This window comes from Parasteatoda tepidariorum, chromosome 2, assembly GCF_982258835.1.
Source record: "Parasteatoda tepidariorum strain Cologne lab strain chromosome 2, Ptep-v5.0, whole genome shotgun sequence".
NCBI lineage: Eukaryota > Metazoa > Arthropoda > Arachnida > Araneae > Theridiidae > Parasteatoda > Parasteatoda tepidariorum.
In genome coordinates, this window is record NC_141756.1 from 51217992 (window position 1) to 51236033 (window position 18042).

The 18042-nt window shown below is 29.0% G+C and overlaps 1 protein-coding gene and 1 long non-coding RNA gene across 2 annotated transcripts in view; one reads left to right on the forward strand and one right to left on the reverse strand.

The window, feature by feature from the left end:
* LOC122269450 (uncharacterized) overlaps positions 1–4523 on the forward strand; it is a 26620-nt gene extending 22097 nt beyond the window's left edge. The window contains exons 2-3 of the long non-coding RNA XR_015431376.1: positions 3916–4102; positions 4172–4523. This is a non-coding gene — a long non-coding RNA (uncharacterized LOC122269450). The remainder of the gene's footprint in view (positions 1–3915; positions 4103–4171) is intronic.
* The window catches only part of LOC122269449 (uncharacterized), a 20398-nt gene extending 2669 nt beyond the window's left edge, over positions 1–17729 (reverse strand). The window contains exons 1-3 of the mRNA XM_043042651.3: positions 17334–17729; positions 3912–4056; positions 2270–2413 (exon numbers count right to left, since the gene is read on the reverse strand). Coding sequence (XP_042898585.1) covers positions 2270–2413; positions 3912–4056; positions 17334–17402 — 358 coding nt within the window. The 5' untranslated portion in view covers positions 17403–17729. The remainder of the gene's footprint in view (positions 1–2269; positions 2414–3911; positions 4057–17333) is intronic.
* Positions 17730–18042: the final 313 nt, after the last annotated feature.

The following is an 18042-nucleotide window of genomic DNA, read 5'->3' on the forward strand; positions in this document are numbered from 1 at the left end:
CATTGTTAATTTTATCAAAATCATTACCAAAGCGCTTCGGTAAAAGTAACCCATAGAGCCAAACACATATGTACTTTTTGGTGTTCTCTTAGAGCCAGAAACACGGCAAATTTTATCATAATCTAGAACTTAGACCATACTTTTTTCTCAAGGTACTATTGGTTTTACTTATTTTTTTATTCCACTCTCTTTCCTGGCGAAATCCACTACTACTCGCATTCACAAATTAATTATTAAGTTGATGCTGTACTTTTGTTCTCAAAATGTACAGCATCAACTTAAGACTATTTTCAAGTACTTCTCAAATTTTAAATCAGGAAAGTTTGTTTATAGAAAAATAAATTAAGATGAAAAAAGATCAGAAATTTTGCGCAAAAATGTTTCAATAAATATTAATGAATGGAAAATGGAACGAATTAATTATTAAGTTGATGCTGTACTTTTGTTCTCAAAATGTACAGCATCAACTTAAGACTATTTTCAAGTACTTCTCAAATTTTAAATCAGGAAAGTTTGTTTATAGAAAAATAAAATAAGATGAAAAAAGATCAGAAATTTTGCACAAAAATGTTTCAATAAATATTAATGCATGGAAAACGGAACGAATTAATTATTAAGTTGATGCTGTACTTTTGTTCTCAAAATGTACAGCATCAACTTAAGACTATTTTCAAGTACTTCTCAAATTTTAAATCAGGAAAGTTTGTTTATAGAAAAATAAAATAAGATGAAAAAAGATCAGAAATTTTGCACAAAAATTTTTCAATAAATATTAATGTATGGAAAACAAAAATATTTTTTAAGAAATTATCGATAGAGTTTACGTTTACATTTTCTTATAAACACCTGTTAAAACAAGTTTTTAAATTTCCTTTGACTTGAAAAATGTTATTGTGGAACAATTTATAACATGAAAGTGCTTATCATATTTTATTCAAAACCAAAATTATAAAATTGGAAGACATAAGAGGGGTGTCATTTATAGAATTATTTTCTCAAGCAATTGATTTTGCTTTTCAATCTCTCATGAAATGATATCTTTTTTAAAATAAATAAATAAATAAAACATTTCAGGGCATTTAGGAAAATAATTTATTGCAATAGAAACATTCAAAATCATCTTTGTACTATCTTATGTAGAAAGAGCTTAATTTGAGAAAATTATTCAAAATCTATGTTGGATACTCAAATGACTCAAAAATCCTATTTAAGCAAGAGATTCAATCGCTCCTATAAAAATTAATTCTAAAAATTTTATAAAAAAAATTTATTCTAATACAATAAGTACGTAACATTCACGTAAAAGATTTACATGTTTGTGTTATTGAAATAACAAATATCAAACACGCCTAACATTCCTTAAAAAAATTTACCCCAAATAAAATTTTAAAAAATGAAAGTTAAATTAATAAAATTAACTTCGAATTGACGGATTAATATGGCGAATATAATAGAGCTTATAATATTACGTTAACTTTTTTATTATATCATATTACTTATTTATTATTTTGTTGCTAAGCATATTCTTCACATTAGCGTACAAACTGGAGAAGGTGTTTTCATTTTGTTTGTGCAAATTACTAAGTTAACTAAAAAATCTTCGTAATTTGCAATAATTAAAATTATTGCCTGGCTCTTTGTTAAATTATGTTGCTACCCATTTCTTAAGTAAGGCCAATTCTGAAAACTTCCTTTCAAAACATCAGAAATATTATAATTTATATTTTAATCATTAATTACTATTCACCATCGAGGTTTCGATTAAGCCCTTAATTCTCGAAAGATGGATTTTAAACTATCAACTAACTCATTTCGACCCTTCATAAAATGAACCTTTTTTTTTTGTTGTTAAGCATATTTTTTAGTTTATTAACTTTCTCATGGTGCAACTACACTGTAAAAATTTCCGGTTCAAATTTCCGTATAAAGTACTGACATTTTGTGTGCATCATCCGTAAAAACCATCTTACCGTAAAATCCATTTTTTACAAAAATTTAATACCATACTTTTTGCGGTAATATTTATTTAATTAGAGAGAATCAATGATTTTACAGTTAATATTGCTGCAAAATTGCGGTATATCAGTTTTTTTGTTCCTTGACATGTTCCGGTAAGAATGGATTTTACGGTCAAAAAATACCGGCTCCTTGAGTACCAATTCTTTTTACCCTGATTTGATCACAAATTGTTTACAGTGTATCTAGAAAAAGTTTCTTTTTATAATTAAAATGAATCTACATACTTAAAACACGCAGAAAGGGATCATACCTGTTCTTAGACTGTTGTCTTCAATTTGTACGCGATCCAGTAGAAATCTAAAGCGTCTAGTTATTTCTCGTCTTTTGAAATCCGCTTCAATTTCTTGTTTTGTTCTTGGCACTCTGCACTTCATGAAACAGCACAATATCACAACTGAAAATGAATATTTAAATAAGTTTGTGGACTAATTAATTTATTAAAAATCTGTATTGTTATACATATAACAAAATGTTTGTTTGTATTTGGGCACTTCTCAAAACGGGAGAACAGTGAAGTTAGCAGACGCTAATTTTTAATTCTATTGATAAAAAGTAATTATTCACTACCTGTGCAATATACTTTTCTAACAAAACTAACACTCACTACCTGTGCAATATACTTTTCTAACAAAACTAACACTATAATACACTGGTGGACAAAATTAAAAGATGGAAGACATTTTCCCACATATCTAAAAAAATACTGAATATAAATAAATGAAATTTGGTATAGATATAGCTTATTCCATGATAATAAAGTATGCAAAACAAAAATGAAAGTGCCATTCACTGGCAAGACCTATTGTCAATAAATCCAATGTAGTCTGAACTTAAGGATAAAAGATGACAATAAAAGTGAGGCTTGTACAGTGTGTGTTGCCTCTAGTATGGTGTATGGTCACCCCTGACAGACAGACAGCATGCACAACAAGTATGCATGCTGTTAATAAGGGAGTTAAGGAGGACTTGTGGAAGACCCTCCCATTCTTCCACCAGAGCAATTTTTAACTCCAGAATGGTTCTGGGGGGAGGTTGGCGCATCGCAATAGCTCTCCCAAGAGCATCCCAAGCATGTTCAATAGGATTCAGGTCAGGGGATTTGGCTGGCCAATCCATTCGTTGAATATCCTCGCTTTCCAGATAATCATCAACCACGAGAGTCCTATGTGTTCGCGCATTGTCGTTCATAAAAATGAACTCAGGGCCAACAGCGCCCCTGAAAAGACGCACATAGGGCTCTAGGACCTCCTGCCTGTACCTCTAGGCGTTAACGGAACCATTGTCAAACACATGGAGCGGTGTGCGGGTGTCTTGCATGTGCGAATGAATGTGCGAAAATGCTTTCCATCTCCTAATTTTGTCCACCAGTGTAGTTTTTTCGATGAGTTTTGGGACATAAAATTATCTTAAAATTTAAATTTCAGAACAGGAAAGAAGAGCGCCGCTGCGTGCGTTATATTTTTTGGGACAATCCTATATTTCTCGTAATAATGACATTTTATTACAGAAACAAACTGTTAGGCGATTCAGTCGAAAAATTTGAAACCTACATAAAAAGTGATTCGTGTAATATCATATTGCTTTGTTTGCTACAAATGACAATAAAATAGTAATATCACAATTACCCAAACTGAAATTACATACTGTTCACGCAGATAACTTTATAAATAATGTGCTTTTTTACAAGAGAGACTTATAAAACTGCTCGTAATTATATAAATTACTATATATTGTTAATCCTCATCATTATTAATTAAATCTTCCTATATTACCACATAATCGAATGCTTTTAATTAATTTTAACGGACTTTAAATGAAACTGAACTACTGATGACGTTTTTCAATGGGTAAATATTTTTTTTAATAAAATAAAGATTTTTTTAATTCCATACTTAGGGTTATGAGCCCAGCTAAAGCGAGGAACATCAACTGCCATACTCTGAATCCCATAATGACTTCCACCTCCATCCAGTCATCAGGAGGAGGAATAACCAATGTGGTACCCGTGTTGCAACCATCTGGTGGTACAGGTTCAACCTTAATTGAGAAAAAAAATATCCTCAATAAGTCATGTATTCACAATGTACACATTTTTCAAGATATATTTTTTAGTTTTTAATTTGAGATTCTACAACTTCTTCTTCTTTGACAGCGCAACAGCCCCTTGCAGGCATCAACAGCTAACAAACGACAGCGCCTCCTATCCATGGCATATGCTTACGTACAAAAATTTATTTACTTGTAATATTTATTTATCATCATTTACCAGTATGCTCTAGATTTTGATTATTATTCCTAGTTAATGGCTTAAAATTGAATTTTTAACAGCATTACTATTTAACAAAATATAGAGAGCTTAACATAATTAAAATCTATGAAATTCTAAACAATTTTGCATATTTTTCGCGCTGTCCTATGCGTTTGTAAGAATGTTTTACATGTATATATGCTGTAATAAAGTATCTAAATAAAAGTGTCGAGTTCAGCTAAAGATTGATGTCCACTTGGCTTCCTTATTATAATTGCATATTTTTGAATTACTACCATGTATAGAAACACTTAAAATTTCCTATTACTAAGTAAATAGGTAAAAAAATAAAAAATATATGTTAAAAATACTAATGTTATTATAAAGCAATCCAGTAATACTATCCCATGATAAACAAATTTAAATCTGTATCTAAACTAATTAACCATTTTATAATTAATAAAGAGTAAATAAGTTTTAATTGTTATGATAAGCTTCATTTAAAACGTATCCAGTCACTATATGCAAATAAAATAATTAATACAAAGATGTAAAATAGTATTGAGAATCCCGTTTTTTGCAATACAATAAGAAATACTTTGAAAAAAAAAAAGCATTTAACACCTTTTTATTTCAACCAAAATTTAAATTTTCATTAAAAGAAAACAAAATCATCGCTGAAGTTGCAATGGTAACCGAGTAAAATGATTCATATATTTCATCATAATAAAATCAGGAGCGAAATCATTGAAACCAAATATGTGTAAATAGAATAAAATATGTTGGGATCTTTCAATGGAAAAGTTTTCAATGTAATATCTATTCTCACAGATAAACTGAGGAAAGAATGCAGCATTCGTGGGGATTGGAGGAAGAAACGAGATGGAGCAGAACGCATAGTATAAATGTATTCCTTCATAAAAAAAACAATAGTCACATAATATTAATAATATATAAATAATAGCAGTTTGAATAAAGGAGGAAGATCAAACAAACAGTTCGAGTATTTAAACAATATTTTAAACTTCAAATGTGGAAGAATTATTAAAAATAATTGGAAGAATTATAAAACAAATATTTACATGAATTATTTCCTAATTTCACAATTTTCGATTAAATTTACAATTTTATACACAGCAAACACAGTGTATTTCTATTTGTATGATACTTGTTACGTAAAAGTCTTACTTTTTACCACGTTTGCCAACTTGCCTTCGTGTATGTGTGTTCGGGTGGAATTTTGTAATCGATTTTAAACTAACTTCCCGACTAGTTACAGACTTCAAATTTGGCACATAGTTCAGAATTGGATGACAATGCATGAAAATGAAGAGAAAAAGGACATACAAAGTAAAATGAAATTAAAATTAAATCAAAATTAGTATTTTCGCGATTGTCTTTTGTTGTCGATTCGATTATTTCAAATTAGTGTCACATGTCAGTTGAAAAGTTTTGTGACAGTGAGTGAAAAAATTTAGATTTTGGAAGTGAGTACAAAAAAAAATAAAAAATAAAATAATATTTTTAAAAACCACGTGTTTGTAGTGGAGAATAATAATTAAAAAACAAAAATTTGAAAAACAAAAAACGTGGGGCGCATGAAATACATAACAGTACATATACATATACATATTTTCTTACTCATACACATGCACAACCACATACACATATACATCCACATAGACATGCATATACACAAACATATTCCACATACACATCCACATACACATACACATTCAGATACAATTACAGATATACATACACATATTCTCATGAGAACACATACTGTTACTGTTATGTATTTCATGCACCCCACGGTTTTCGTTTTTCAAATTCTTGTTTTCTAATTATTATTCTCCACTACAAAAACGTGGTTTTTAAAAATATTATTTTGTTTTTGATTTTTTTAATGATTTTAAATACATTTGAAGAAGTTATAATTCGTGTATTATCTTTCAAAAGATTAAAAAATTCTTCTCTTAAACAACTAAATTTCTAGAAATGAACTTTTTGTGATAAATAAATAAATGAAACACTCTAAAGAAATAGAGGTGTTTTTTGAAAGAAAAATGAACAAGAACTTCTGGAAAAGCCAAAAATCTTTTGTTAAAGACCACACCCTTAACTCCTGCAAAGAATGAATTATTAATTTGTCTACTGGCACAGCCCCCTATGTGATCTCAAACGATGCTTTTCTCGTTGGAAAATTTTCAGATGAACCCAGACGATGACAGAAGAATTGGTCATGTTGGTAATTTCGATAGGGCGTTGAACTAATCATGTACCTCATTTAGGGCTCGATAATAAACAAACACATAAACATGATAGCATGGATAAAGCATTTATTTAATCTTCCTTTTTATGTTTCGAACTTCACGAATTAGAATAATATGTTAACTGAATAATATGCTTCGAATTGGACTTCGTTTTTGTTGGATTTCAACGGATTAAAAACGACATGTTTGAATTTTATATTAAAATATATTTTGTCTTATTACTATTAGTTTCAGTTGCTCTTCACTAAGGTCATACACAAGGGGACGGGGACTACAATTGTCCCAGAGCTCAACTAAATTTTCTTGCAAAAATGTTGCGTTTTTAAATTAGTTTTTTTTTAAAGAAAATTAACGAGATTCTTTTTATATCTATATAAAAGCTACAGTTTTTAATAAATTGTTCTCAAAAATTCTGCATAATCTGAAAGTACGATTTTTGTGCTTTGAGGAAGGAATCTGCAATGAATTTCGTTTTAAGGGTAGTAAAATCTGTTTTCAGCCTTGCTTTCCACTACAATTGAATTAATAAATAGACTTTAAGACTAAGGATTATTATAAAATTCTTAGTCCTAAATATCAGTAAAGTTCTATTTAAGAATATTTTAAAAATATTGAATAAAAATTATAATACAAAAAAAAAACTTAGGTGTGATTTCAAAGTTTAGGCTTCAACAAAACGTGAAAAAAAAAATAACGCATTTATTATTTTAGTTCAAAATTTTAAAACCCAATTACAAACTATTTCTGCCCCATAATAATTATCTAATGTCCATCGTTTTCCCATAAGAAAGTTAATAATTATGAAACAGAATTAAATAAAGAGAAAATTATTGTTTTAGAAAGAGATACAAAAAAACTACAAAAATAAAAAGGTTGTTCTTTAATATTTGTCTGGTGAATTCTGTTGTCCCATAAGTATACTATCTGAATTCATGTTCTTCGAACAGGCGAAAAAAAGGTAAATAATTTAAAATCAGTGCTAAATAACACTTAAATCATGCACAAAACTGAAAGCCCTTTGTTCCAACACAATAAACAAAGCTTATAATAATTTCAATTTTTATTTATTATTTGTTTGCTTTATTATTTGTTTATTTATTATTTATTTGCATGCCTTTTCGCGTGTTTAAGGCAAAACACGTATTTAGCAGTTTATCCTATAAAAATATAGATTAATTAGATAATCTTGATATAGATTAATTAGATAATCTTGATATAGATTAATTAGATAATCTTGATACAGATTAATTAGACAATCTTGATATAGATTAATTAGACAATCTTGATGTAGATTAATTAGATAATCTTGATATAGATTGGTTAGATAATCTTGATATAGATTAATTAGATAATCTTGATATAGATTAATTTGATAATCTTGATATAGATTAATTAGACATTCTTGATATAGATTAATTAGACAATCTTGATATAGATTAATTAGATAATCTTGATATAGATTGGTTAGATAATCTTGATATAGATTAATTAGACAATCTTGATATAGATTAATTAGATAATCTTGATATAGATTAATTAGACATTCTTGATATAGATTAATTTGATAATCTTGATATAAATTAATTAGATAATCTTGATATAGATTAATTAGATAACCTTTATATAGATTAATTAGATAACTTTGATATAGAATAATTAGATAATCCTGATATAGATTAATTAGGTAATCTTGATATAGATTAATTAGATAAACTTGATATAGATTAATTAAATAATCTTGATATAGATTAATTAGATAATCTTGATATAGATTATTTAGATAATCTTGATATAGATTGACAATAAGTTAGATAAGTGACGTAGTGTGGATATCTCGATCCTGATTGTTTGTTGAAACGTGGAATTTGTTTACGTTATCAACTGTTCTTGCCGTTCTATCTCGATAAAGCCAAGCCCGTCAAGTATCAATTCTCTTAAGTAAAAAATTCCTTTTCTCTCACAAAGATTTCAATTCTTTCATTGAATATTTCTTACTTAACACAAAGATAGGCACGAAGACATGTAGAACATAAACAAACTAAATTATGCATCGAAGCTGCTAGGTACACAAAACAAAAATATATCACGTGTTACAATAAAATACATAAACAAATAATAATCTAAGTAAGAAACGTTGAACAGAAATTATTATATTTCAGAAACATTTTTGTGCGATACGGCGTTGTATTTAATTAACTTCACGTTAATTAACATTCTAACTTAAGTCGAGAAACTCAGCTCAACTTTAACATTCTATCTTGTTTATAAACTATCAGATGGAGGACCGGGATAACCTGGTCGGTAGGGCACTGGGCCCATATCCAAGAGGTCGTGGGTTCGATCCTCGCCGGCCGAAGACTCCCTGTGTAGCAAATGGTGACTGATGAACGTTAAATCTGTCGAGTCTCAAAGTCCTCCATGTTCCCACAACAAATCAATACCTCTGGGGGTATTGATCCAGGAGTTTCCTTGTCTTCTGGATTGGTTCAAAATTACAAGGCTACGGAGTTGAACGTAAGTAGTCGTAAACCCATGAAATTGGGTCGGCTGTTCAACGACGGTTATAAAATAAAATAAAAAAACTATCAGATGGTGCTAAGGTGATAGATCACATGTCTGGGTATTAGTGATCTATTTCTTCTTGAAGTGAAAGGACCCAATTGGATATCTGTAAGTGAGGTCGCGTGTGTGTGCGTCGAACATGATTGGTTTTCGAATCGAAAAATGCCACGATTTACCTAAGATGACGTCACTTGCAAGTATCCAATTGAAACTTATCCACCAAGTATTTAATCTAAAACTGCTTACGTGCTACGACAAAATCTCTAAATTTTCCAAATTTTAGAAGCTTATTTTACCACAGTTACGTAGACAAAGGTCCCCCATGAGGCAAAGGCCAAAAAACAAAGTATTTCCAATACATTTCTTCAAATGGCATCATTCTCTATGCACAGGGAAAAAAAAAGACTGCATTGAAGACAAAAACAATTAATTATAAGATCCGGATTATGCCCCCACTCAATTCGCGTTATGAATGTCATTGTCGTTGTGCCTACGCCCTAATTTTTTTCGTAACCTGAAGTTTTCTTATCGGAGCATCATAAAAAATTAAAAAATATTCGGGTGGCATGAGCATTCAGTAGAACAAATTTTGTCATTTTATGTGGGTCAATGGATGATGTATATCATGTATCAAGGACTCTTAGATAAGAAAAGGAGTCTCCAGAGCATGTATTGTTTACGAGAGTAAATTGCTACAAAGTTCTGAAGAAATTATTTTTAGATTATACAGGGTAAAGAAAGGAAATTCCACTTACAATATAAAGAATACTTCTAATTTAAAATTAAATTTAATTAAACCATGTTTAAAAGTTATCTGAATCATCATGAATTGTGTGTCATGATCCGCGATAGAAACCAAGATAGTAAAGGAAATGGAACATATAAAGTAGGAAAATGCACAGTTTTTTAGTATAAAATACCATTCTTCTAAATTACACAAGTAGAAACTGTATTTCCAAAAAATATAAGTTCTTGATTCAAATTTCAAAATTAATTTGCTAACTGCTTCTTGTAACATTAAACGTGTATCAATATTTTCATAAACGAACTGGATTTTCGACGTTCGATGCTAAAGGAAATTAAAGCTCAGCTACAAGGTATAAACACCATTTTATTACCAAGGTATACCAAGGTATACCTTGGTAATTAAATGGTGTTTGCACCACCACCAAATGTGTTACCAAAATGTAACAGAATAACATTAATAAAAAATTACTTATTACCTTAAAGATTTCGTAGTACAAATTTGAAGAATTAGTTTCTAAACTACCTCTTGTTAAGTTGAGCAAACAACAAACAAACAAACCAATGGTAAAAAATATTAGAACTCGACTCCAGATTACAAGACACCATTTTATAGTATGACATTTGAAACCACTTAAACCCAAAAATTATGGGTTTCATTCTGCAAATTCATAAATTAACTTCTAAATTGTCTCTTATAATGTTAAACGCGACATATATTTATAAACTAACTGAAGTTTTGACAGCGTATGCTAGAAAAAACTATGCTAGCTTTATAGTACAATGCATCATTTTACAGAAATAGAAAACTTTTTGTCCTAAAAATCTAGGTTTTAAAGTGCAAATTTGTAAAATTAATTTCTAAACTGTGACTTGTAACGTTAAACATGTGAAAATATGCTCAGAAACAAATTATAACTCGATTTTTTCGGCATCCTTAGTAGAAAAGAATTAAGGCTCATCTCGATAGTAGAAAGCACCATTTTACAGAATAATATTCGCAAAAAATTCTGTTTTTCAAAAAATATAGGTTTTCCAGAGCAAATTTCAAACTTGTAAAATTAATATCTAAATTTAACTCGCATTTATACCTTAAGTCATATCTTCAATAACAAAATTCGATTCTTGAATGCCAGTGCTAAAAAAATATATAAGCTCAGCTTCAGAATAGAAAACGTCATTTCCAGAAAGACATTAGCAGAAAATATTTTAGTTATAAAAATGTAGGTTTCACGGAGCAAATCCGTGAAATTAACTTCTAAAATTAATAATTAAAATTAATAATTAATTTTAATTTAAATTAATAATTAAATATGTAAATTAATTTTTACGAAGGCCAATTTGGATCAAACTCAATTCTTTAATACGAATGCTTAAAAGAAATTGAGGCTCAGCTCCAGAATATAAAGTAAAACTTGTCCCGCTGTGGACTGATCATTAAGACACGGTTCCCAGCAGATCACCGAAGTCAAGCATCAATGGCTGCGGTCAGTGTGTGGGTGGGTGACCATTTGAATCAGTCTGCGTAGGGACCCAGTGATGTGTGCGGTATTGGTCCTCGTTAAACTGTTCTACCGTAAAGTGCTCAACTTCGCGTGCAGGTCGTCCGGCGACCGAAGCGGGGGTGCCATCCCCTCTGCAGAGGATCAAAATTGTGATGGCATGTCTTCGGATCATCCTCAGGGATGTTTCCCAGACCGTCGCCAATAGCCCATTGTGCAGCTCTAGTACGACGTAAATGAACTACTACAACAACAACAATAAAGTAAAACTTACAGAGTGATGTTCTTAGAAACTATTTATACCCAAAAATTGTAGATTTCACGATGAAAGTTCATAAAAATGAATTCTTAAATGCACCTTAATATGGTAAGCCGATAAATTTTTATAAACAAGCCAATGTTTCGACGGCGTCAACTTGAAAAAATAAAAACACCATTTCGCAGAATGACTTTCATAGAAAATATTTTTGACCAATTAATTGTGAGGTTAAAATTTGAAAACCGAATTTTTAAACTGGATCTTATAATGTTATTCCGACGATATTAGCTGGGAAAAAATAAAGGTTTTACTTTAAGGCAAACTTTTCAATGCTATGAATATAAATTGTTCTGATGCCAAAATTAATTACCAAATAGTTTAAATGCAAAATACACTCCAAATAAACACTTTCCTTACAAAAAGCTAACCTCTCACTACACAATATTTCGGATCAAATCTCAGTAAAAAGTACCGGCCATCAACCGGCCAATATTTTTTACCTAAAATTCATTTTTATCAGAGCATATTACAAAACCAAAAATCTGATTATCTGAAAATCTTTTTACAGTAATGATTAGCGTAAAACCACTAAATCACTTTATTTAAATAAAAATTACTGTAAAAAATGGATTTTCCGGTAAAATGAATTTTACGGTGATGCATCCAAAGTGACGGTATTTCATACCGTAATCTAAACATTTTTACAGTGCTCACAGATTGAATACAATGCAGTTTTTGTTTCAGAAATCTATAGTTTGCTAAAAGCTTGTCATAATTTTCAAGAAATAGTACTGATGCATAAATTACAATCGAAAATCTTTTTACGATGCTCTTTTGTGATTTTTTTCTTTTATGTTACTGGTTTGAATTTAAGTGGAAAAATAAAAGCGGTGTGTGGATATTGATGAAATATCCATTCATTAGTAAACATTGGATTAGACTGTGTTTAGGGGAACAAAATTTAGTAAAATTTTATTTATTCAATTTTTCTGTCACATCAGTTAAAATTATATTTGTTACAATAATAATATTTACAACTAAAATTACATTTTTATATATGTATCGTACTTTAATAACCTTTCAGTGTAAGATTCGAATAGTTAAAAATCTATTATCATCTTAGTAAAAGATTTCCTTGAGACAAAAACAATTTTCAACAAAAATGAAGAAGAAATGCATTTAAATACATAATTAAATGAAATCTTTTTCTTGTAAGCACCTAACACGGAATAAGAACTAATGCATGATATAATCCCCTCCTTTAAATTAGGATATTTACGCACAACAGTATGCTGATGCATATATGCATCAATATTCATTGTAGCGTTTAAAAACATACTAGTGGGCTGCGCCCCCTGCTCGCTAACGCTCGCCACCCCCAGAAAATTGCTACGCAATCTTATATGGTTTGCTTCGCAAACCAACTCGCTTCGCTCGCTACTAACTTAGGTACATTGTAAATGCACAAAATTCTAAGAATTCAAAACAATCATTCAAATCCATATAAAAACTTTTTTTAAAAAAAAAATTTCATCTTTTTAGTAAATACTAAGTCATTAAAATAAATTTGAATTCAAATAAATGACATGTAATTCGTTAAATCTATTAGAAATGTGCTACAGTATAAAATCTTAAGATAAAATTGCTAAAACTGATATCTCTTTAAAAAGGTTAAAATTTCGGCTATAATTAAGTCTATTAAAAATTGAAATAAGTGAATTGCAATGGAAAAACCTGCATAAACAAATTAATTCTAGTAAAACAAATAAATTCGTGATATAAATCAAAAATCGTCAAATAAATTCGTAATATATAAATTCGTGAAAAAAAGCGCTTTCGACAAAATACTAAAATAGAGATCTATCGACAAAGACTACTCTCTTCTGCCTTGCTTATGCTCTCTCTGGCTATTTCAGTTTCCGTTTTTAAAAGAGCTATATGTTGAGCCATCTCAACTAGATTTGGCATGTGACATTTTTAGCTGCAATCATTGGTCGATTTTCTAGCGCTGCCAATCGGGCGTTGTAATGAGGCTTTTTTTTGTCGCCGTGTAGGAGAAATACATATATAGATGTTTTTACAATGTGAAAAAGCATAAAATATTTTCAAACGGCCCGTTTTTAAGGTATCCGATTAGTTTCGACAATTTTTTTTAAGATATTGATATAAAGTTTTAAAAAACTAGTCCTTTTTATTATGTGTAAAAACTTATAAAACTAGCAAAAAAATGAATTTCATTATTATTATTATTTAAAATAGTCATTTTTAAGCAAAAATACGAAATTTTTTTGCATGTTTGCTAAACAATGTAAAAAAAATTTTCTATCGCTTAAAACAAAAAATCCTTTTTATAATTTCATTTAGAAGGCTATCAACTGTGATTTGAAATATTATCTTAAAGGAAAATACATATACTTCTGAGTTAGGGATCCATGTAGTTAAAAAAAGCAAATTTTTTTAAAATTTTCGCACTTTCGAAGTTTAAAAACATGCATTAAAAGTAAAATTCCACTTTTTTCTCTTAGTCTGTAGTTCGAAACATATGTGTGTTATAATCATAAACACTCGTGAAAAATTGTAGACAATTATTTTAAAAACAACATAAGATATCGCGATTAAGGTGAAAAATAGCGGGTAAAGTGTTAAAAAACCTGATTTTGAGATAAATGCATTTAAAGACTAAATCATTAGTCTATCCACTGTTATCACATTTCTCAAAACTGCTATAACTTAGTAAATAATTGTAGTACAAACAATTGTAAAGTATTTTTAGAAAGCTAAGAATACAGGGATACTAAATTGAAGTCAATTTCGAAAATTTTGCCCGAAATCATGTTTTTGCACTAGTCAGATACCTTAACAACAGAGCATTTTAAAAAGAATTGAAAACTGAATCAATATTTTATGAAGAGAAATTTTAAATTTTGAATTATTAACTACTTTCCTTTAATAATTAGTGAAGTTTTTGGCAAGAAAGAGTAAGAAAAGTAAATTATGAGAAATACTGGACTTAACAGTGTGTCGTGTCTTCTTTTTGACACTGTTAATTTCCAATAAATCTATGACTCTTGTAACAAATTAACATATACTATGTGCTTCTTTCTCATAAAAGGCAATGAATACATTTATAAAGAGGTCGAAAGTGGCAATTAAATAGTGAATAAAGAATATTCTTTACAACACTACAAAAACTGAGATGTAATACCTAATCGAACTTAGTGTTGAAAAACTGTAAAAATTGTGTTATTTAAAGTTAATACTGAATCGAGCATCCATACACATTTTAAAGGGTGTAGTTAATTTTAAACCCCATAAAACTAAAAGTCTTACACCCTGATCATATGCATTTACTCTTTTCGTAAATTATTTAACTTTTGGAAACCATCAATTGTTCTTGTTTACAATCGAGCAGAGAAGGTGAAAGTTTGATTTCGCCTTTCTCGATGCTGAACATTTCACAGAAGTAAACTATTATAAAAAGGCATGTATGTTTTTAGCTTGTGTTCTGATGAAAGGATTTATTTAAATCTGTTAATCGTATTAAATATTAACTTCACAATATTTAATTTCTTTTCACTTCATTTTTGTTAAGCCTAATTCGAATTTAGCTTAGAATTCTCTCTATGAGTTTGATTAACAAAATGATTTTATATCAAGAATTAGTGCACATGTGCATCCTAAATTAATGGTCCTTACTTTATCGCAAAAATAACCTTGCGTATGTGTTTCATATCTTGATGCAATTATAGATTTCTGTGTTACTGAATTACAAAATGGTGGTTGATGGTGATCTACTTTAGATAAAGAACATTCTTGGTTTGGTGAAAACCCTAGATCCACGAGTTGGGTTTCACTACACCACTGTGGTGTAAATTAATTGTCCCCATTTTTAGCGTTTATATAAAAAAAAATTCTATGGTGTACCATAAGAGCCGTACTTATTAAGCCGTATATATATATACGAGCCGTACTTATTGCGACTCAATAATTAGATGTATTATCCTGCAATTGTATATGAAAGGGCAACGCAATTCTACCAGAGTGCCATAATTTACAGACAAATGCTTAGGAATAAACATAAATATCCAAGCTGTCCATTTTAGCCCCATCTCTTCACCACACTCACCCCTTCTCCCCTATTTAATAAAACTTAGATAAATATTGACTTTTTTTAAGGATTTATACAGTAAGAAGATTGTACAATCTAATAATTCATTTATTTGTGATTAAGAAGGAGAAATCATATTGATACGACCTAGAATTCATCAATGTCTTATAGTTATCCTTATATCTTGAGTTTTACATTTCAGTTCTTTTACATTTTCAGTTTATTTTAACTTCTTAAAATGTAGTTTTAAATTGCTATGCATAGTTTTAAACTTTTACACATAGTTCATAGTTTTACTTTTAATCTTTCTATACTGTAAGCAGACTGTTGGGTGTTTGTTGTCGTAATAATTCATTTAGATGTAATTTTAAAAAATAAATAAAGTCAATATAACTTAAGTCAGTACCTTATAGTTAGTCTTTTATGTCATAAGTTTTTGAATTTATAACTCATTTCTACTGTGAGAAGATTTTCAAATGTTCGTTACTCCTACTATGTAAAAGATTTTGGTATAAATAGTTACCTTCATTTTTGGTGCTGTAGTAAACTTAATATACTTTTAAACACAGAACTGTGGGAAAAAATCGTGCAAAAAATAATTGTATAAAGTTGATAAAACAACAATTGCTTAAAAGAAAAACAAATATATTATTAAAAAGGTGGTTGTTTTTTAAACGAAATATTTCTACGATGAACCATAAATTGATTCTAATAAGCTATAAATATGTGTTGTCAGTAAACAAACAAACAAAAAATGAATAAATAGAACAGTGAGAAAGTAAGTAAAATATGTGACTACATACGCTTTAAAAAGTTTAGTACACATCAACACTAAAAATAGTCGCAACTATACACCAAATTTTTTTACAATGTAGTATTTAATTTATCATGGAAATATAACAAGAAAACCTGGTTGATATGACCTACGCCAATATCTTTACAGATGTTCTTAAATTTTAGCATATATTTTAATTTTTTATATATATTCAGTAAAAAAAATTGTACATCGTATTCAAAACTATGTAATTACAAAAGAAAAACTAAGGTGATACAACCATACAGTTCCTTACCTCAACCCAGTTCTGAAACTAAATAAAACAAATTTTCGTTAATTTATTGCAGCACATAAAATATAAAACATTATTACAAACTTATTATACTGGGCAAAAACAGAAGAATAATAATTCTCGAGTTCTGATAATTTAATTATGTTAAATTCTCTATATTTTGTTAAATTATATTGCTTCAAGAAAATAATCATATCAAGCAAAAATATTCATATCTTTTAAATGAAATGAAAATTTCTTAATTTCTTAAATAAAATGACAATTACAGTGTTTAATTCTTTTTGAAAGAAAACGCTGAAATTACCATATCTGTGTGAATATCAAATCTGATATTTATTCCCTATATAATTCAATAAACACATTTGATTTCATTTTCACTATATTAACTTATCAAAATTATAATTAAGCTTTGGTTCTTAATACTAAATGCTGGAAATGTAATTCAATAGAACTGTATTTTACTAAAAGTGTAATTTCCAGACTACGATTATTACGAATATTATTGAAAAGACACAATTAATATGATATATAATTAAGATAAAGCTCACCTCGGCAACAATTTCCACAGTCGCATCAATAATCATGATTCCTATAATTAATTTTAAATCATATATCATATCTGCATATGACTAGAAAAAATATAATTCCTCGATCTGCGACTCTTTTTGATACGAGCATATAACCACATTCCCTTTTCTTGGTAAAATCTTCCTCTTCACTTTTTACCTCTTTACATGTTCTCCAGCTTGAGTTATGGACAGGATGACTCGCAATTATGATTGGCGGTTAGATTTGGCTCCACCCAAACATGGGTCCATCATTTATTAATGAAAGGATGAAAGTTGAAGTTGGATTATAATTCAAGGTTCATACATATTTTGGTAATTTATCTGAAAAATCCTTGAATAAAGCAGCATAGTAAGGAAAATCATTTATAATTTACGTTTTATTAAATAATTAGCACTTAAATTCATAGGAACTTTTGTAAGAAAACATCGATTATGCTTAAAATGAAATATGATATTATTTAAGATTCTTTGAAATTACTGGTGACTAGATAAAGGCAAACATTTAGTTGAAAAAAAAATCACTTTATTGATTCAGAAATCTTATTAAGTATCATGCATAGAATTGTATTAGGCAACTATTGAACCTAAGTACCGTTCGGACATTCATATTCAAAAATTAAATTTTTGAAAGCTAATTTCCTTAATTTCCTTATTGATTATGAAACGAATTTATGGAATCTAAACCCTA